Below are 21,153 nucleotides of genomic sequence, written 5' to 3' on the forward strand. Positions count from 1 at the left end.
ATTATTATCGTCGCTTTATTTTCATATACGTATACAAATTTCCTTTCTTTTTCATTTGAAATTTTATAATTTTCCTCATGTTTATTTTGGTTTATTTTTTATTTATTTTTTTATATTTTCAAGTATGGCTGCTCATTTTTTTAACATAATTTTATTATTAATCTTTTTTTTTTTTTAGCTTATATTTTATATGGCTTTGTAAAAATATTTCTTGTTCGTGCATCAAAGTCTCCAGCTTAAAATAAATTCAGCGTTTAAGTGATTTCAATACTCAAAAAAAAAGAAAAAAAAAATAGTTTTTGGTAAATTTAATTATGAAAATTATTTATACAAACAAAATATAAATTTTTTTCTTTTTATAATTTTACTTTTGAATATCTAAATTGACCCTATGTATTTTTTTTTTCAAATTAAAAGTATTATATCTCAACAAATCTTAAAAATTCAATTATTTAATTTTTTTATTTCATTTTCAATTTATTTCTAATTTTTTTATTCATTCAAATGCCAACTGTAAATTCTTGTACTTGCGTTTAATATATATTTTTTTTTAATTTACAAACCCTTTTATTTTCATTAGCATATAAATTTTTAAACAATTAATGAATGATTATAATTAATAATCATCAGTTGTATTTAGAAAAAAATCGATAGATAAATAAAAGTGTCTAAAAAATAGTATAAAATTTTAATTTAATAAATTTTATATTAATATAATATTTATTGTATTTTTTTTTAATAAATTTTATTTTCATAATTCTAATGCCAGGATCAGAGCAATCGCCGTCGGGTAACCGGAACGGAACGAAGCACCGAGTGGTTACTGACCTTAGGAAGCACTCTTACGCTTGCACTACTTACTAACTTGGCGTTAGAAGCCTTTCTTTAATCGAAATACAACCTCCCATGTATTTTCAATATCCATCCACCCTTGTACATAAAAAAACCTTAAATAAAAATCCATTGATCCTTAAAAATATATTTAAGATAATGTCCATCATTCTTTTCCATTAAATAAATAAAAAAAAAATCTTTATCCCACCTAAACGTGTATAAAATAAAAAAAAAAAACCAAATAAAAAATTATCTTTTAATGAAAAATAATACCCTTTTATCAATCTCTCGAAAAACAATAAAATATTTTTACATTTTTAAATTTAAATAAATGATTTTTTTATTTATAAAATATATTTATAGATTTATGTAAAAAATAAAAAAAAATGTATACATATTTAGTAAAAATGACAAGTATATATAATGAGTTTTATGAACTTTATAAAGATGATTAAAAATATAAGATTGCGCTCAACGACATTGAGTTCATTAACCTTAACTTGAAAATACTCTTACATCGCGGTTGCGTGCCCACCAGGTCGGTGCACTAGTTTACTTTACGCTCACTCGCGATTCGCGACTCTTGTAAACTTGTACATATTCTTTAATATATATATATACACATATAAATATTTATTGCTTAAACTATATGTGTATATATTTATTATCACTTGCATGAATGTTATATACTCTCAGTCTTCCTCATTCTCAACACTCAACAAATTCTTTTTTCACTCACTTGAATTTTCAATCCAACAATTAAAATCTTAACTATCAATATTCAATAATTTTTTTTTTTCATTAATAAATACATTTATCCTTATTTTATGCATTACCATTGACCCCCAATCACCCTGCAAACTCTAATTTATTTTATTTTATTTTTTTAAAATAAATATAATAATTGTAATATTTAAAAAAATTATTTATCATCAAGTTGAAAAGCACAAGTACCTAATAGCTTGTTTCAAACATGAATAAGCAATATTTTTTATTTTTTTTTTACTCCTTTTTATTTTTTATTTGAATAACGTAAAAAAAAAAAATCAAAGTGAAGAGAGCACAAGTATCTATAGATCATGCTGAGAAGGCGTGTCCCCATGGACTTACGCTCTTTTACCGTTAATTTTTTCTACATTTAAATTTGAAAAAAAAAAAAATTTAATACATAAATTTTGAGCATAATTTAATGCTACTTAGTGCTATAATCAAGTACTACATAGTGTTACAAAGTGTTAATACTATTACAGAGTCATATAATATGCTTTATAAATTTTTTACATGGCTATTTATTACTATTTAGATCATATAGTATGCTATTGTATAGTTACATAGTGCTAGATAAGCCATACAATGTGATTTTAGTACTATATAATACTATGTACGCTTATAGTAGTATTATGTAGTACTCTATATACAAATATAAAGCTTTATAATTGTAACATAGTACTAAATAATGATATATGGACTATTTATTGCCATTTAAGTACTGTACATAGTGCTATGTAGTCTTGTATAGTACTATGTAATATTATATAGTACTTTATAGTACTACATAGTACTAAATAGTGCTGCATAGTACTAAATAATGTTGTATAGTACTAAATAATGCTGTAAAATTTTACACATAGTGAATTTTACACTATGTAATAAATTTTAGTGCAGTATAATACCATCATAGTACTATACATGTTGTACATAAGGCTATGCAATATTCTAATAGTGATAAATAGTAATGCAAAACACTATCACTACATAGTAGCAAATCTCTACATGTCCCCTTTCAAAATTTAAATTCATTAACATTTTTTAAACGCCAAATGCACCAATGTGTTTTACAGAAAAAAAAAATTTAGAAATACATTATTTTTAACTTTTAAATGAAAATTCAATAATAACAATTGGATTGAATATTGAAATTGAATTGAAATTGAATTTTTTATTTTAAATTTGACAATATATACATGTTTCTATATAATGATAAAAAGAACATAAATAAAATAATAGCTACTGACACCTACTAGACATTACAACATTGTGATTTTATTTAAATATAATAAATAAATATAATTTTATAAATATATATCTATAAATATGTATATCGTCTAAGGTCATATATTACAGTTATAGTTTGAGGTTTAAAACTATGTAATATTGCACACACAATTATTTTATCTTAAATAAAAATATAATATACTCCTACTGCTTATAATTTACAATGAATATAACATGTGTAATGGAATATATGTATTTTAAATTGTAATATATATGTGTATGTGTGTTTTAGCTGGAAAAGAGCTCGGTCACTTGAAACAGTCTCAGCAAAAGCGTCAGAAGTGAAGTGGCACACACGATATGCGTAAGAGTATTTTGTATATAGCAAGGTCTTTGACCGCTCTGCTTCTTGAGGTTCTTCATGAAGACAAGAAAGAAATAATAATTTTTTTTTTATATAAATATATATATATTATTGTACATTGGTCTGTGAAAAGCATCAGTAACAAATCAGACTATACCGCAATCCAACGGTCACGTGTGTGTCCATCATCCAACGAAAGCCGCGATAGCAACGACTCAGTTTTTTTTTTTTTTTTTTTATTTTCATTTTTTCTCTATAATTTAACTATTTAAAAAATTTTTTTTTTTCTTTCATTCTCTCTATTAATTCATTTAAAATATTTATAAATTTTTAATTTAATTTATATCTAAAAATTTGAAAATGAAATTTACTTTTTTTTTTTACTTTTTTTTTTTTCGATTAATTTTTTAAATTTTTTGATAAATGTTTATTTAATTTTTTTTTCCTTTTTTTTTTGAATGAGACATTGACCCTGGTTACACACATCGGATACTATATCATACAAGTTACGTTGATGATATTATGTGTTAACATTCAAAGACGTAAAAAATAAAAAAAAAAATTTTTTTTTTTTTGACTAACGTTATCTAGCGGTATAATTTAAACCGTTAAATATGACTCGCTTTTATTTTTTATATATTTTTTGTGGTTCCTTACATAATACTGTAACTATTTTCTTACAAAATATATATTTTTTTTGAATTTTTATTAACGGATTAATTTTATATATAAATAAATTAAAATATGAAAAAGAGATCATTGAGTAGATTTCAATGTCAATGACACTTGCCAAGATTTCATCATTAAATGCATTAATATTATTATTATTTCAAGTGAGTGCATCAAGGTCTATTCCCCACATTTTTCCTTTTTCTTTTCTTTTAATTTCTTGTAATTTATAGCGTGTATATAAATTGTAATAGTATTAGTTAACGAAAGCCAATCTATTAACTAACACAAATAATATTTTTTTTTCCTTTTTTAATTTTATATATATGTATTTACACTTTGTGCAAACATGAACGTTTGTTGAGAACGTGAAAGACCTAGTTTTGAGGTAGAACGCGCCTTGCAAAACGGCACTGGGTCACGCATCGTGTTTGCAGTTCCTGGATTTATGTGCAGTCATCATAGATAGATAGACTAATAGATTAATCGACAATATAAATGATTTAACAAATTACAAATTATTTATATTACCATAATATTAGATATAACAAAATTAGTACAAATAATCAATCAAGCTTCATTATATTTAAATTAAAATATTTAATTAATTTTTAAATCATTAATTAATTTGTTAATTTTATCTACTATCTTTATTCATTTATTTATTTATTTATTTATTTATTTATTTATTTATTTATTTATTTATTTATTTATTTATTTTTAATTATCAATTTAATTTATTCAATAAATTACATACATTTTTGTACACAGATAATTTTTTTATTTATAATTATCATTTTAATATTTAAAATTTATTTGTTTATATTTATTTATAACTATTTTGATTAATATTTTTATATAGAATTTTATTTTTCAATTTACTTATGCTTGATTAATTTTTTTTTACGTTTTATTTATTTATTTATTGGAGGGGATTTTACTTGAGAGCATGTGCTGTATTTGACGTACGTTCAATGTCAAGAAATCTGGGCCACCCATAGTCGCTTAGCAAATATATATATTGTATTTTTTTTTTTTTTTTAAATTTTTTTTAACACATCAAGACGAGACACGAGACGTATTCTCGCCTCTTGTTCCGGGAGAAAATAGTCATAGATGCATCCGCGAGACGCATCAACTATTACAAACGAGGGCAATGCACTTTGATCAATCAAAAAAAAAAATATAAAACAAATAAATATAATTTACAATTGTAGAAAAAAAGGGTAATTCTCTCTAAATAGTAATTTTAATTTCAATTTAAATTAACATACAAAAATTACATAAATAAAAAAGCTGAAAAAAAGTTAAAAAAATTATTTCAACATTAAATTGATTCTCAAATTTTTAAATATATTTAAGACAGTCATTTTGATGATGAAATAATTTTAGAAAAAATTCTAGATGATGATATATAGATAAAAAAAAATATATATACACTTTTCCTTTTTTTTTTATATATATAAATTTATTTAAAATAAAATCTTTTAAAATTAAATTTTAAGAGAGGAACAAAATGACGCAAGAGCTATTGTATGATTTTAGTTTGTTGTTTTGAGTTTTGAGTGTGGTATGTGTAAGCGGTGTAAAAAAATATAAATAGGTATGTGTAAATAACGGAATCTCGACAAAAGAGAAGGTGGGATCGATGAATTCAAATGGCTAATGCAATGACGGTGAGGTGCATGGATAGCGATAACGGTCATGACACTCAACCGACATTTACATTGCCCTTGTGTATACCCTCCATTCACATGGAATATTCTCGTTATTTAATTTTAACTTATCCTTAAAATTTTTTAAATATAAAAATACATAAAACAGTATACTTTATTTATTATCAATTTTTAATAAATTTTAAATCTTTGTTTATATTTATTTATAGTTTTAATTTTTTGTAAATAAAAATCAGCGAGGCCAATGACTCTCTAAGACAATTGATGAAAGTTTATGCAATTTCTCTGTTCTAATTTTTTTTTTTTTATTTGTAAAAATACTCAATATAAATGATAGTTAATTTAATTTATTTTTATAATTTTTTTTTATAATAATTTATATATTTTTTAATTTTGATTTTTTTTCGATAGAAAAATTTGAATTCAAGTTGAAAATTTAAATTAAATTTGTCAATATTTTGGATTATATATAGTCATTTAAAATAGCAATAGAAAAAAATTATTTTTTGTCTATAAAAAAAAAAAAAAATAAGCAACACGTTTGTGCGATCAGTGAACCCGGGACCCAGAACAACAAAACTGTTTACCGTGATACTTTTCCTTCCTTTACCTTCTTAGCTCTCGAATACAGTTTCTGACGTGTCTCATTTTTTTTTTTTTACATTTTTTTTTTTCTTGCTTTAGTATAATCTCGGCCACGTAATTTTCGTCAATACTGTACGAAATATACACAAGTTAACAAATACAAAGATATTAATAAAAAAATTGTCATATCATAATAAAATTAAATATAACTCAAACATCAATATAACATAAAAAAATTTAAAACATACAAATCAAATAACTACATTCAAACAATAACATTTAAAAAAAATAAAAATTTTCATTAAGTTATTTTTTTTAAATTTTATTTTTATTTAATAACTTATATTTAATTTGAAAATAACTTTATTTATTTCAAAAGATGAATTATGTTTATATTATCATTTTTTTAGAATAAATAACACATTAGTATTTACCTAATTACTATTAATCTTAATCATTAATTTTCTTGTATTTTTCTTTACTACGATGATATCTGTCATATAAACTATATATAAATGCATATATTAAAACATGATTATTATATATAATAATAAATATATTTAAAATTATTAATTTTAGTAAATCATAAATGATATTTGTTAATTCAAAATTTATTAAAGTAAGATAAAAAACTTGCTTATTCATAATTAAAAATTGTCTATGATTAGTTATATTACATTTTACATTTTACATTAATTTTTACATTTTTTTTTTTCTTGCTTTAGTATAATCTCGGCCACGTAATTTTCGTCATCGTCTGACTGACATATACACACGTTAACACATACAAAGATAAATTAAAAATTGTCATAATCCATAATTTTTGGTGGGTCATCATACTAATCGCACTTAACAATCAAAATTTAAAATAACAGCCATAATATTTCCATCGAAAATAATATTTATCAAAAATCATTTATCATATATTTTAAAAATCAATTAATTATTTACTCTTATTTATTTAATTTTTTTTTTTTTTTTTTTTTGAATATTTAATAGTTTATTAACATTATGAAAAAGATGAGTGTTTTGTTTATATTTTCTTCAAGTTGTTTTATGAATAAAAGTAATACGCAAAGTTTATTCCTCCTAAAAACTTTCTCATTCATAATAAAATTGTTGCGATTCTTGTTATGGGTTAAGGCTACGCTGTCATTGAACTACATTCCCACGCACATTTTAAACTCTTATCCTTACAACCATATAACAGCAATATAAAAAAAATTATTATTTTTTAAAAACACATCATATTTGTAAATACAAAAAATAATTATCATTAAAGTGAAGATAAAAAACTTGTTGATTCCATATTGAGAATTATTTGGTTATTTATGTGTTTATATTATTTAAAAGCACATATTTTTTTTTTTCATTTAATAGTATTATTTATAAATAAATAAAGGTGTAGTATGTTTGTGTATGTCTGTGTCGTTATATAGCACTGCAGTGTTATAGAGTACTATGTCGCTGAAGTGCATAATTCTGTACAGCGCTATGATAACATTACATAGTCATAATGTACGCATGTAGTACTATGATAGTATTTTTATCACACTAAAATGGCATCATAGAGTCTACCTGGTGTTGTAAATAATATTTTACAGTATTTTGTAGCAGTGCACTGCTAGAGTCGGTAGAGCTGCACTATGTAGTTTTATAAAGCATTATTAATATAGTACTAATAGTACTAAAACGGCACATTATAGTCTACTTAGTTCATATAATATTATATAGCACCATTTTCAGGAAAAAGAAAATAATAATGTATATTATTTGTAATTTTAATAACTTTTTAGAATTTATTTTCGTCGAAAATTCAAATATTTATATATTGTTAATAAAAATCTACCCCTTATCGATCGCGTAGAAAATTATACAAAAAATCCAACATTATGTTTATTCATCCCTTAACCACCTCCCGTAATTATTTTTATATAGACGGCCCTTTATCTAACTTAAAAAAAATTATTTCTTTGAATATTCCCAGAAAAACCAAGTTTATTTTTACACCTACCCCAATCTACCCCTTGCCGATCGCGTAAAAATTTATGAAAAAAATCCAACATCATCTTTTTTTATCCCTTAACCACCTCTCGTAATTATTTTTATATAATCGGCCCTTTAGCTAACTTAAAAAAAATTAATTCTCAAAAAATTCCTAGTAAAAAAGAGTTTATGTCCAAACCTACCCCAATCTACCCCTTACCGATCACGTAGAAAATTATGAAAAAAATCCAACATTATCTTTATTTATTTTTCAACCACCTCCCGATTGAATGTTTTACTAAACATTCAATCACAATATTTTGCTATGATAAATTTTTTCATCTCATAAAATTTTTTTCTACTAAAAAATTAAAAAACAACATCTAAAATTTTTTTAAACAAATAAAAAACCTTTCATACAAAATTCTGACATTAAAAATTTATCATGTACTTACATTTTTTCAACAGTAATATTTTTTTTTTAAACAGACAATTTAAAAAATTTTTTTTTTTACCTGCAACTATGTTTAAAAAATAATAACTATACATACCTTGTAAAAAAAAAAAAAACCTGAAAAGCACAAAAAAATAAAAGACCAAGTATAAAAGAAGACGTGAATTTTTATATATATATTTTATTTACAAAAATGACTTTTGGGCGTGTATTTTTTTGACTAAAAAATATATATTTTGATACCTGCGAGGATTTTTGTCTGAAGGTCCTTGATGGTCACTGAGGGTTGAATGCCCTCAATGGAACCTAGACCCAACAATAATAATAATAATAAAAAATAAAAAAATAAAAAAAGAGGCCAATGTTCCCTGTCGGATTTTGTAATCATTAGAGGTGTCTTGTTATGTAGGCACTGGGTTAAGGCTAAGTTATGTAGCTGAGTTATTTTTATACTTATTTATCTATTTTTATTTTTTATTTCATTTTCGATTTGTGGGGCTGTCTTGTAAATGCAGGTACATTATAGATCATTTTAGATGATTTTAGATACCTCAGATTATCCTTTCACCCTTCTCCCTTTTTTTTTTTTCTCTTCTCTTATTTTTTTCCTGCTGTTTTTAATGCGTTTGTATGTTACTACCACAAAATACACCGGTTTCTTTATAGACCCTAACACTTGTTTATTATTCATGGTCGAGATTTCAAGGTCAGTGACTTGGTTATTTTCATTTTTTATTTTTAAATATTTTTGTTATTTATTTATTTATTTTTTATTTACCTTTTTTTTTTTTTTAAAATTATCTAGACGCTTTTTTTTTTCTACTCTAGTGATCTAGAAGTAAGTCAGATCAATCATTTTCTATCATAGATATGCATTGGACTATTTTTTTAAATATTATAATTATTATTTGTTTAATTTTTTTATTTATTTATTCTGAGATGTCAGTGGTGAAATGATTTTTGTATATGAAAATTCATCTGTCAAATTAATATTTTCATTTTGAATTTTTAATATTCAATGTTAATTTATTTATGGTATTTATTTTGGTATTGAAAATTTTAATTGAACTGATGAAAATTGAATTAATAAGTCGACAAAAAATATTGACTTGTTTTTTTTTAAATTTAAATTTATACAAGCCTTTTTTGTTTTCATTTGGTATTCCATTCATTTAAATTATTTAATTTTATAATTTAAAAACAATAAACAATGTTTATTTAAAATTATCATTTCAATTTTTAGTTTTTTAATTTTCCACTTTCCATCTTTGGTATTAAAAAAAAGGTTAAACCTTTCTTGATAGACCCTCAACTTTTTTCTAATTATTTTTTTACATGAGAAAAAATAAATAACAAAAAATCTTTCTCGATCATTCTTTCGAATGGAATTTCTATGCATAGAAAAAATTACTCCTATTTTTTTCTTCGAGTCATGGTTTTGTTGGAGTCATTTTTAACAACACTTTGACGATCAAAATATTCTAACAACAAATAAAATCAGTCTCCCTATAAAACATGATAAAAAAAAAATACCCACATATTTTTAAAGATCATAAATTAACCCTTAATCAATGTGTTTTAATTTAATTTAATTCCTAAAAATTATTACAACAATTGAAAAAAAAAAAACAATAGTAAAATCTTTTTTTATTTCCTATAAAATCTATTGAAAAAAAAATAAATATATTCTTGCAATAAAAAAATAAATAATATTCTCATTTATATACCAATAATAATAAAATAATTTAAAAGTAATATTACTGGTATTTAATAATAATTTTAAAATGCAAAATTGAGTGCGTTGACATCGTTTCAGTTTCAATATTAAACAGCAAGGTGCGCGCAAAGTAATATTCACAGTCATGATGAATGTCACATACAACACAAACAAATAATAATAATAAATATAAAAAATAATAATAAATAATAAATACGTGTATGTATTTGTAGCATGCGTTCACCCATGGACTACTTATAACATCGAGTCTAACGCCATGGTAACTGACCTTAGTTTCGTGGTGAGAATTATTACACACATATTACTATCATCATCGTCAACTAGCGATGCACATAGACTTCACTTTACCGTTCGTTAAATCAACAAATTCGCTTTAAACATGTTATACTCAACAACCTGTACAATTAACAATACACCAATTATTATATTATTAAAATGAATAACATTAATTTAATAATAAATAAACTATAGAATTATAAATAAAAAACATAATAAATTTATGTTTGTATTTTTATATTAATTAAAGCTTTATTATTTAAAATTACTGTTTTAAATAATTGCTATGTTATATATTCATTTTTTTTTTTTAAATTTCATTCATCTGTTAAATTACTCAACAAGAATTTCTAATTTTTATTATTAATTTCGTAAAATTGTATTATTAAATTTCGATGAATTTAAAAATTTCTTTTTTGTTGCTATTAATTATTAGTTAATAATTTTAATTTTGTTAAATTTACCTTGACGATATTCATAAGTTTTTAATAGCACAAAATGTAATGAATTTATTGTTTTTTCAAGTGCAGTTTTTAATTCAGCTTCGTAATTTGAATGTGCCAAAAATAATGCAGCAAATAAATCACCAGATCCAGTATAATTTGTTGGTATTTTTGGTATTTCAATTTTAATAACACATTTATCTGTAAATTTATCATTAAATATTAATTAAACAATTGTTTTAAAATTTTTTTTTCAAATGAAATTAATATGTTGTGCTAATTTTCCTCAAATTTAATTTAAAAATAAATTAATAATAATTATTATTATAATTAAATAAACAAAAATAAGTGAATATTTATATTTATCAAATTGCTAAAATAATAAATAATAATTTGGTATAATTTATAATTATACTTTATAAATATATATACGATGAAAAAAATAAAATAGTATAATTTATTCTTAGCCCTTGTGCGACCTTCATTGGCCCTGCATGGCATTTAAAAACAGGAAGTTTTTGCCACACATTGAAGAGAGTAAATAGTTAGCAGAGGTTTTTTAAAAAATGAAATAAAATAATGAAATATTAAAAAAAAAAAAAATTTACCTGGTGTAGTGGCTTTCTGCCTCATCGTCGGTGGCATCGACCTCTTGCTGCGAAACGTCCTCGGGGCACATCGTGTCTCGTGAAAGAAATAAAGAAAGATATATAAAAAAATTAAATAAATAAATAAATAAATAAAAAAAAATTATTTCGTTGACTTTCTGCGGTACACGGCCATGAACATATACATGGTATAACCATGTAGGTATCAGTAGATATACAATCCGGTTGCCAACACCAACACCATCAATTTTATTACAAGAGATATTGTACAGGAATATAACGAAGAAAGAGAACAAGAAGAGAGGCTATATGCCACGATGATGATGATGATGACGACGACGCAAAACACCCAGTCAAATAAATGAAAAAAAAAAAAAAATATAAATAAGGGACAAGAGAAAGGAAAATCAAAGGCGTTAGAAAAAAATAAATATCATCGTTTGAAAATACATAGAGATTATATGGAAATAAAAAAAAAATTGATCGAATAAATTTTCCATCAAGAAAATAGAGATGAAATACGAAAGAGGGTCTTTTTTTTTTTAAATATTGGATTAAAATTTACGGAGGGTTTATCTAACAATAAATTCAAACTCCGACCTTTGGAGTTTGATGGTCTTGATGGACCCAAAGAAGAAGATTAAGGGAATCAAAGAAATAAAAGGTAAAAAAAAAAAAAGGGAGAAAGAAAAGGGAAAATAAATAAGAACAAGGAAGAAGGACGAATGAGATTGTGAGGTAGATATATGTGGTGGAATGTTGGGGTGAGAGAAAGAGAAAGAGAAAGATACATGAGAGAGTAACACGAGTCAAGTGAAGATGTGGGACAATGTACCAGAGTAACCTCTATCAAGGATGGATGTATCCCGATGAAGAATCCATGAAGAAGACGATGATGACTATCCATGATCGCCTTCACTTATTTATTTTTTACCTTTCATTTCGAAAAAAAAAAAATATCATATTTAAATATTATTTTAATAATTTAGATTTTTATTTTTTTTTCATTTGAATTAATTTATAAATTTAATAGTGTTATGGAAATGTAATATTTATTTGTATTTTTTTGAAGATTAATTAATTGTAATTGAGAAAGAATAAAAATTTAATCGAAATTTTTTTTTTTTTTTTAGTTTAAGTGAAGAATTAGTACAGTTATAATTAAAATATATGTAATATTATTTTATTTTTTGATTGTAAGTTAATTAGTAAGTTGGAGAAATATAATTTTTAATTATTTTTAAGAATTTTTAAAATTTGGAATATTTACGTTTTTTAAAGAAATAAAATTTATTTCTTGGATTTTTTAAAATTACAGTAAAAATTTTTTAAATATTTCGAGTTGAAATTGGGATTCAAGACAATTGTCCCTAAAATTAATAATATTTTTGTTAAATTAATTAAAAAGATGAGAATAAAAAAAATATAAAATTTTATTTTTCAAAATGACTATAACATATTTTCTTTTTAAACTTATCAATCTAGGATTAAAATTTTAAAATATAAATCGAAACAAAATTTAAAATAAAGATTAAAAAAAATTGTTGATAAAATTATTAATATTATTTTTTGAATTGCGATTAAAACAAATAGAAAAATTACGAAATTTTATTAACTTTTATTTTTCAAATTGACAATTAAATATTATCCTTCCAAATAAAAATCTTAAAACATCAAATCGAAATAAAAATAACATTTCTTTATTAATTAAAACTGGTTTGAAAAATCTAACATACAAATGAAATATTTCTTTCGAAATAACAACCACCAACTCGAGTTTTTCTTACAATTTCGATTTTAATATATATTTTAAATGTTTTTTTTTTTTGCAATATATTTATCGTTAATTTACAGTGGACAAGAGGGATTTCTTCAGAGTCCATTCAACTCATCCGTTGAATGACCTCGCGGCCAAATATCCCGTAGATATTTGGCGGTCACGTCATCGTCCTGCTGTCCACCGGAAATAACTCAGGTTGCTAAGCCAAAATACGAAAAAAAAAAAATTTTTTTTTTCGCCACCATCATCATCATAAAAAGGATGATTCTTCCATATACATATAATTTTTTTTTTTCTTCTTAAACAGTGAATGTGAGAATGATAAAATGCTCGAAGGTTCAAGGTGAACATCCACACTTTTTTTTTTTTTCTATTTTATCTATTTACTCATTCGAAAGGGAGAGGGAGAATGACTAGAAATTTCTAAGAAAAAAAAAGGACCAATAGAAAAAAAATTATCCCAAAAAGCCGACAGATCAGAGAGAATGATTTTTTATTATTTTTTTTCCTCCCCAATGGTAAGTTTTTTTTTACTTTTTTTATTACCTTGTTCAAAGCGATTCAAGTTGAGACTTTTTTTAAAAAATATATATTTTTTTTTTATTTCTATTGAGCGGTCGAAGACACCGGAGGCCAGTTTGTTACATAAGAAAGGCAAAGGATTTCCATCTCCTTTGGTATTTATTTCTGCATCCGCGATTATGCCACTTTCAATCTACCAGCGCACGCATGCTCATAAAATTATATATATTTTTTTTAATTATCACTGGTTAATTAGCTAATTAAATAAATTAATAAACAACAAATATTTATGTATTATTTTTTTTTTTTAATAACATTTTCTCAATTGAGTATGGATTTTTTTTAAAACATTTTTTTTATCTGATTTGATATATATATTTTTTGTTTTAATTGGAAGACATTTATCTTGGTCATTTAGTATATTATTTAAAATAACAATAATTAAAATTCGAGCTATATAATTGTTGTCTTGATTTCATTAGTAAATAAATTGTTCTAAATTGTTAAAAAAAATAATTTAATGTTACAAATATTGTGCTTTTAATATATCTGGTGGATTTTCAATGACGTATTTACTCTGGATTAAACGTAGTTCTTTGGTTTTAGCTTTTTGTACTGTGTCATTATTAAAACCTATAAAAAAAATAATTTCTTTTTTATATTTTGTTGCTATTAATTATAAGTTAATAATTTTAATTTTTTTAAATTTACCTTGACGATATTCATAAGTTTTTAATAGCACAGAATGTAATGAATTTATTGTTTTTTCAAGTGCAGTTTTTAATTCAGCTTCATAATGTGAATGTGCCAAAAATAATGCAGCAAATAAATCACCAGATCCAGTATAATTTGTTGGTATTTTTGGTATTTCAATTTTAATAACACATTTATCTGTAAATTTATCGTTAAATATTAATTAAACAATTGTTTTAAAATTTTTTTTTCAAATAAAATTAATATGTTGTGCTAATTTTCCCCAAATTTAATTTAAAAATAAATTAATAATAATTATTATTATAATTAAATAAACAAAAATAAGTGAATATTTATATTTATCAAATTGCTAAAATAATAAATAATAATTTGGTATAATTTATAATTATACTTTATAAATATATATACGATGAGAAAAATAAAATAGTATAATTTATTCTTAGCCCTTGTGCGACCTTCATTGGCCCTGCATGGTATTTAAATAAATAGAATAAATAAAGCAAAATGAAAAAACAATTGTATCCTTAATTTACCTGTTGAATTACTAACAAGTGCTTCTAATTTATTATCAATTTCAGTTGATGACACAACAACTGTCTTTGGACCTTTTCCATGAAGTTTTAATATTGCCTCTTTGACATCATTCAATGATGTTATTTTTTGATCTACCAACAATCTAAAAACATAAATAATATTTCATTTAAATTTACATTATTATGATAATCGTTTTAAGAATATTTTTTTATTCAATTTATACCCAAGTTCAAACTGATTTGGTGTTAGTATATCAGCAAGTGGTACAATTTCATTTTTATAAATATCCACAAGTTCATCAGGTACATAAAGCTTTCCATTATCTCCCATAACAGGATCACAAACTGTCAACACAAAAAAAAAAATAATAATTATCATCAAACTGACAAAGAATGATGAAAAAAAAAAAAAAAGACAAAAGTAAAATAATAATAAAATAATAAAATAAATACACTTGCCATAAATAAGATTTGGATTTTTTTGTTTTAGAATTGGAACAAGCTGTGCAATTCTTTTGAGAAATGATGCCGAGCCAACATATCCAGTTAGCAGATGACTATAATGGTCCAGGTCATTCGCAGCAATTCCCTCAGCCAGTTGACCTGAAAATAATAAAAGAAAAAAAGAACATCAAGCATTAAAATGACAATTTTTTTATGAAAAAAAATATATATTTATGAGTAAAATTAACATACTTAAATGTACGTCATTTAAAACTTCTCCTTTGACGATTTTATAACCAGTATGATTTGAAAATTGAACAGAATTAATAGCATCAACTTCAAATCCAAGAAGCTGAAAATAAATTACATAACAATTATCAATTTTTTATCGAAAAAAAATACTCATTTTTTTTTAAATTTAAATTAATTACCTGGAGTGGAAATGTTGCACATTTATTGCCAACATATCCAGAAACAACATGACTCTGAATTGACAATACATGACGTTTTTTTTCCATATTTAATTTATGTAATTAAGTCTGGTAAATTCAAGATAACAAATGACTTTAACTGTCAATGATCAAACAATAACTGAAGGTCTAAAAAATTCATCAGCAATGATTTGGCGTTTTTTTTAATTATCTTAATAACTGATTTACTGATTATTTGTTGTTAAAATATAAGACACATCATCTAGCCACGTTTATGCCACTCCCACAATTAATCATTCAATATTTTTTATCACCTAGAAATTTCTAGTGTGTGTTGCTGTCAATAAAAACTGATAAGACGTTTTATTTTTTTTCTCTATCAGTCATTTGTAAACAATATATATATTTTCTCTCGTCTTATCTTGGATCCAACAACTCCAGCATTGATCAGATGATTATAATAATAATAAAATTAGAAAAAAAATACAAAATTTTATTTTATCCGGAAGATGGCAGACTAATCTGTGCCGCCATTTTCAATAAATATTATGCCGGCAATTTTAAATAAATTTTTTGTATTTAATTTTTCAAAAAAACCATATATTGTTTATCAATTAACATACTATAAATTTATTATAAACAATTACGAGAAATTTTTAGTTATACTGTAAATATTTATTTCATTTATTTTTATCAATTATAAATTAATTTAGAGCATTAGTATGAAAAATAAACGACAGGGGACGTTGTTAAAAAAAAAAGATAAAAAAAAAGAGTTAAAAAATATATCCAGATCATTTTTTTTTTATTTTTTTTTTTTTTTTTTGATACGTGAGAGAGAAAATATGATATTATTTTCTTCTCTCTGATGTTCGAAAATATTTCTTCGCGCTAATATTTTCGTGTGCAACGAGGAGAATCTGACTATTATTAAAAAAAAAAAAAACCTCATCATATTGAGGATAGACGAAAAAAAAAGAAAATAAATAAAAAACTGGTTTTTTTAAAAAACATTTTAATGAGAGAAAAAAATATCTTACTGTTTATATACGTAGTGCCATTGAATAACAATAATAATTGTAAAAAATAAAAAAATATAAAAAAAAAAAAAATAAAATAATAATGGCGACTTGGGAATGTAGTATATTTAATGATGATGTTAACAGTGATATTCTCGATGATAATTTAGATGATATACTAGTTGATCATGATCTTCAAGATTGTCTTGATGATAGTTTGGATTTATCAAATTTCGATCATACCTATGAACAATCACTTGGTCTTGATTACTCCGAAAAATTTATTGATGATGGTACATTTTCACCAAAATTTAATGATGATAATATAACTGGGTATGTATTATTTAATTATTCATTAATTTCATAATATAAAAAACTATTTTTATAACCAACAAATTAAATTTATCTCATTAAAAAATTTAGCTCAAACAATTTTAAATATAACTTTTTTTAAAAATTAAATACTCCATGAATTTAGTGTCTCTTCCATATAAGGTCATTAGAAAATTTTAAAAAACATTAACAACAATGCTTAATTAATAATATTAAATTAAAAAAATAATATAATCATTATTTTCTTAATGTTATTAAAATAACAAAATTCCTGCTATATTTAAATATTAATTATTTTTAAGTAATATCATTATTAATGTGTCCTTCCAAACTAAAAATAAAATAACCACGTTTTTTTTTCTTTTTCTTTTTGGAAACTAAAATATGATGTCACAACATATTAAATGTCATAAATTTTTGTTTTTTTTTTTTTACATGAACAGGTGTGCTGTTGATGCCAAATAATATATTATATTTTTTAAAATTTAAATCAATTTTTAGTCAACAAAGCTGTGCTAATTAATATGAAAATAATTATATCAATTTTTAATTAATTAAAATTAGATTGGTAATTTTGTTTGTTTATTTTTTTTTCAAGTTATATTCATCATACAATTAGTCCAAATGAAATATACATGAGAATACATCCAGGTCAGGATGATTCAATGCCAGATGATCCATCTCATGCAACAATAACAATTGAGAGTACTGATCCAGATACAAATCAAAAACATATTAGTCGTTATGAATGTGAATATGATGGTTGTGCTAGAACTTACAGCACTGTTGGAAATCTCAGGACTCATATGAAAACTCACAAAGGTTATTTAAATAATTACTAAATTAATTTAATTTATAATTAATCATATTGCTTAGCATTATTATTTAAATAATCAACTTGATATTATATTTTTTTTAAATGCTTACAATGATGTTAATTAAATTTTTAAAAATTAAAAAAAAAAAAAGTGGTGAGTAGATGAATATTATATACATATGTCATTTGTTATTTTTGTCCGCAGTTTATTATAAAAAATTTAAATTTATTTTGTCTTTATAATTATGTAATTAAATAAATTTGGATGTTCAATGAGTCAAATTCAATCTGCATGTTCATATTGGTTAGTCAATTATATTAAATAAATATAAATAATTATTTGTTTAATATTATATTAACAGTACAAAAATTTATTACTTTAGTTATAAAATTAATTTGAATTGTTTTGTTTTTTCTTTTTTAGGAGAATATCGTTTCAAGTGTGCTGATCCTCAATGTGGCAAGGCATTTTTAACATCATACAGTTTAAAAATTCATGTTAGAGTACATACAAAAGTAAAACCATTTGAATGTAATCATGGTGGTTGTGAAAAAGCATTCAATACATTGTATAGATTACGTGCACATCAAAGATTACATAGTGGTAATACATTTAATTGTGAAGAAACTGGTTGTGTTAAATTTTTTACAACATTAAGTGATTTAAAAAAACATATACGTACACATACACAAGAAAGACCATATAAATGTCATGAAAAAGATTGTGGTAAAGCATTTACAGCATCACATCATTTAAAAACTCATAAACGTACTCATACTGGTGAACGTCCATATACATGTCCACATGATACATGTCAACGTTCATTTACAACACCACATAGTTTAAAAAGTCATCTTAAAACACATAAAAAAACATTAATAAATATTGATGAAATACAACAAAATAATGAAAAACAAAAAATTATTATAACTGCTGATATATTAAGTGATAATTCATTACCATCATTTACATTAACATCATTAAATACAATAGATATTGATAATAATAATAAACAACAACAAGATAATAATAATACGTGTAAAAATATTCATTCGTGTGATAATAATCATGTACAAATTCCATCATCATCACCATCATCACCATCACCACCAGCAGCACCAACATTAACAGCATCATCATCATCATCATCATCATCTACAATTACAACTATACCAGTGTCACCACCACCACCAGCACCATCAACATCATCGTCATCTGGATTTACAACAATTGAAATAAAAGATAATAATAATTTCACAAATTCAACATTAGAATTATATCAACAATGTAATAATAATATTGTTGATATTAAAAATAATCATGACAATAAAATTGATAAATTACCATTGAATTTAGAACAAAAAATAATACGTGATGGTATTAATAATACAATTGCTGAATTAACTGATAATAATGAAAATAATGAATTATTTAATAATACAATTGATACATTAACATTTGTTGATAATGTAAATGATAATAGTCAATCAGAAGCTGTTGAATTAGCAATTGCATCTGAAGAAGAAGAAATACCATCACCATGGATTGATGTTATGGCATTGGCAACATCACCACCATCATTAAGAACAGAAACATGGCCAGAAATAAATGCATTTCCAACAGCTGTACAATCACTTGTTGATATTGTTGGTCCAGAACCATATGCTATTGTTAATAATCAACAACAACAACAACAACAACAAACAACAATGGATCCAACAATACAATTGAATAGTTCAATCATACAACAGATACCACAAATACCAATTGAAATAAATGATTTATCAATGAATATTATTAATAAAAAAAGTAAAAAAAATATATTACAAAAAATAACAGCTGATGCTGATATTTGTAAATGTACTGATTGTAAATGTGATCATAATAAAAATTGTCAAAATAATAAGACAAATGATTATTGTGATTATGATATTAATAAAAATTCACAAATGAAAATTGTTAGTGAAATTGTATCATGTTTACAGAGTAAATGTGGTTGCGATAATAGAAGTGATAATTGTGATTCTTGTTGTGTTGTTATTTGTTTAAAAACACTTCATCAATTACAAAAAGTATTTAAACAAAATTGTTGTAATAGTAGTAATAATAATTTAGGTGGTTGTTGTAAAACAAAAGCTGCTAATATTGACCATAATAATATGGCTTTTTCCATGATGTAAATTTTTTCTAATTTAAAATCATTTAATCGATTTTTAAATATTTTTTTTTGTTTGAATTAATTCTTCTTTTTGTTTTTGTTGATATATATTATTAATTTCACTAGTCAATTTTTATTTTACAATAATTCTTTTTATATTTATTTTTTTTTTATCAAAATTTTTCTTTGCATTTAGAGTTTATCTGAGAATTTTTTCAAACAAAAAGAAACAAGTAGAATACTGATTTCTTTTTTTTTTTTTTTTTATACAAATAACTATTTATCTTTTGCTTTAATATTTTATTTTTTTTTTTTAAATATATCATTGTTATATATTACTGAGTTTTTAATTTTATCTCTTATTTTTTTTTTGCAGTTAGCCAAATTTATTGTAAAATTGTTATTTTTATGATGTAATGACTATAACATGACTATATTTATTTTTAATAAACTAGCAATATTTGTTTATGCCAAGAATAAAAATGAAAAAAAAAAAAAAATTACGTGCCATTGAAAAAAATATATATATTCATAAATTTTAATAATATAAAATTTTTGAAATTGAAAAAAATATATATTAAATAATGTTAAGTTTTATGTGAATTTTTATAAAATATAATTTGAATGAAAAAATATATATCAATTGTTTTCGAATAAATTTACTAATTGAAAATAAAATTTATAAAAATAATAATATAATTTTGTTAATTGTGTTCGACCATAATGATCATTAGAAATTTTCGAAATGAAAAATTAATTTATATTCAAAAAAA

The 21,153-nt window shown here is 23.0% G+C and overlaps 2 protein-coding genes across 2 annotated transcripts; one reads left to right on the forward strand and one right to left on the reverse strand.

Annotated features, from left to right (window-relative positions):
- Positions 1-13,354: 13,354 nt before the first annotated feature.
- LOC122848204 (pyridoxal kinase) lies at positions 13,355-16,550 on the reverse strand. The gene is made up of 7 exons (XM_044146123.1): positions 16,053-16,550; positions 15,874-15,973; positions 15,637-15,780; positions 15,402-15,522; positions 15,178-15,320; positions 14,642-14,821; positions 13,355-14,563 (listed from the first exon to the last, which is right to left on the reverse strand). Exons 1-7 carry the CDS (start codon positions 16,137-16,139, stop codon positions 14,454-14,456), a joined length of 885 nt encoding a protein of 294 aa, XP_044002058.1. The 5' UTR covers positions 16,140-16,550; the 3' UTR covers positions 13,355-14,453.
- Positions 16,551-16,894: 344 nt separating this feature from the next.
- On the forward strand, positions 16,895-21,013 carry LOC122848196 (probable serine/threonine-protein kinase DDB_G0282963). Its single transcript, XM_044146105.1, has 3 exons — positions 16,895-17,404; positions 18,003-18,226; positions 18,646-21,013. The coding sequence occupies exons 1-3, from the start codon at positions 17,175-17,177 to the stop codon at positions 20,400-20,402; spliced, it is 2,211 nt and encodes a 736-aa protein (XP_044002040.1). The 5' UTR covers positions 16,895-17,174; the 3' UTR covers positions 20,403-21,013.
- Positions 21,014-21,153: the final 140 nt, after the last annotated feature.

Source organism: Aphidius gifuensis, linkage group LG2 (genome assembly GCF_014905175.1).
Source record: "Aphidius gifuensis isolate YNYX2018 linkage group LG2, ASM1490517v1, whole genome shotgun sequence".
NCBI classification, from domain to species: Eukaryota; Metazoa; Arthropoda; class Insecta; order Hymenoptera; family Braconidae; genus Aphidius; species Aphidius gifuensis.

Excerpts from the sequence above, each read along its gene's own strand:
- LOC122848204 (XM_044146123.1), bottom strand. The coding sequence starts at position 16,139 with ATGGAAAAAAAACGTCATGTATTGTCAATTCAGAGTCATGTTGTTTCT. Across the intron at positions 15,974-16,052 it reads GTGCAACATTTCCACTCCAG|CTTCTTGGATTTGAAGTTGA; the intron begins GTAATTAATTTA and ends ATTTATTTTCAG. Across the intron at positions 15,523-15,636 it reads AAATCCAAATCTTATTTATG|TTTGTGATCCTGTTATGGGA; the intron begins GCAAGTGTATTT and ends TTGTGTTGACAG.
- LOC122848196 (XM_044146105.1), top strand. The coding sequence starts at position 17,175 with ATGGCGACTTGGGAATGTAGTATATTTAATGATGATGTTAACAGTGAT. Across the intron at positions 17,405-18,002 it reads AATGATGATAATATAACTGG|TTATATTCATCATACAATTA; the intron begins GTATGTATTATT and ends TTTTTTTTCAAG. Across the intron at positions 18,227-18,645 it reads TCATATGAAAACTCACAAAG|GAGAATATCGTTTCAAGTGT; the intron begins GTTATTTAAATA and ends TTTCTTTTTTAG.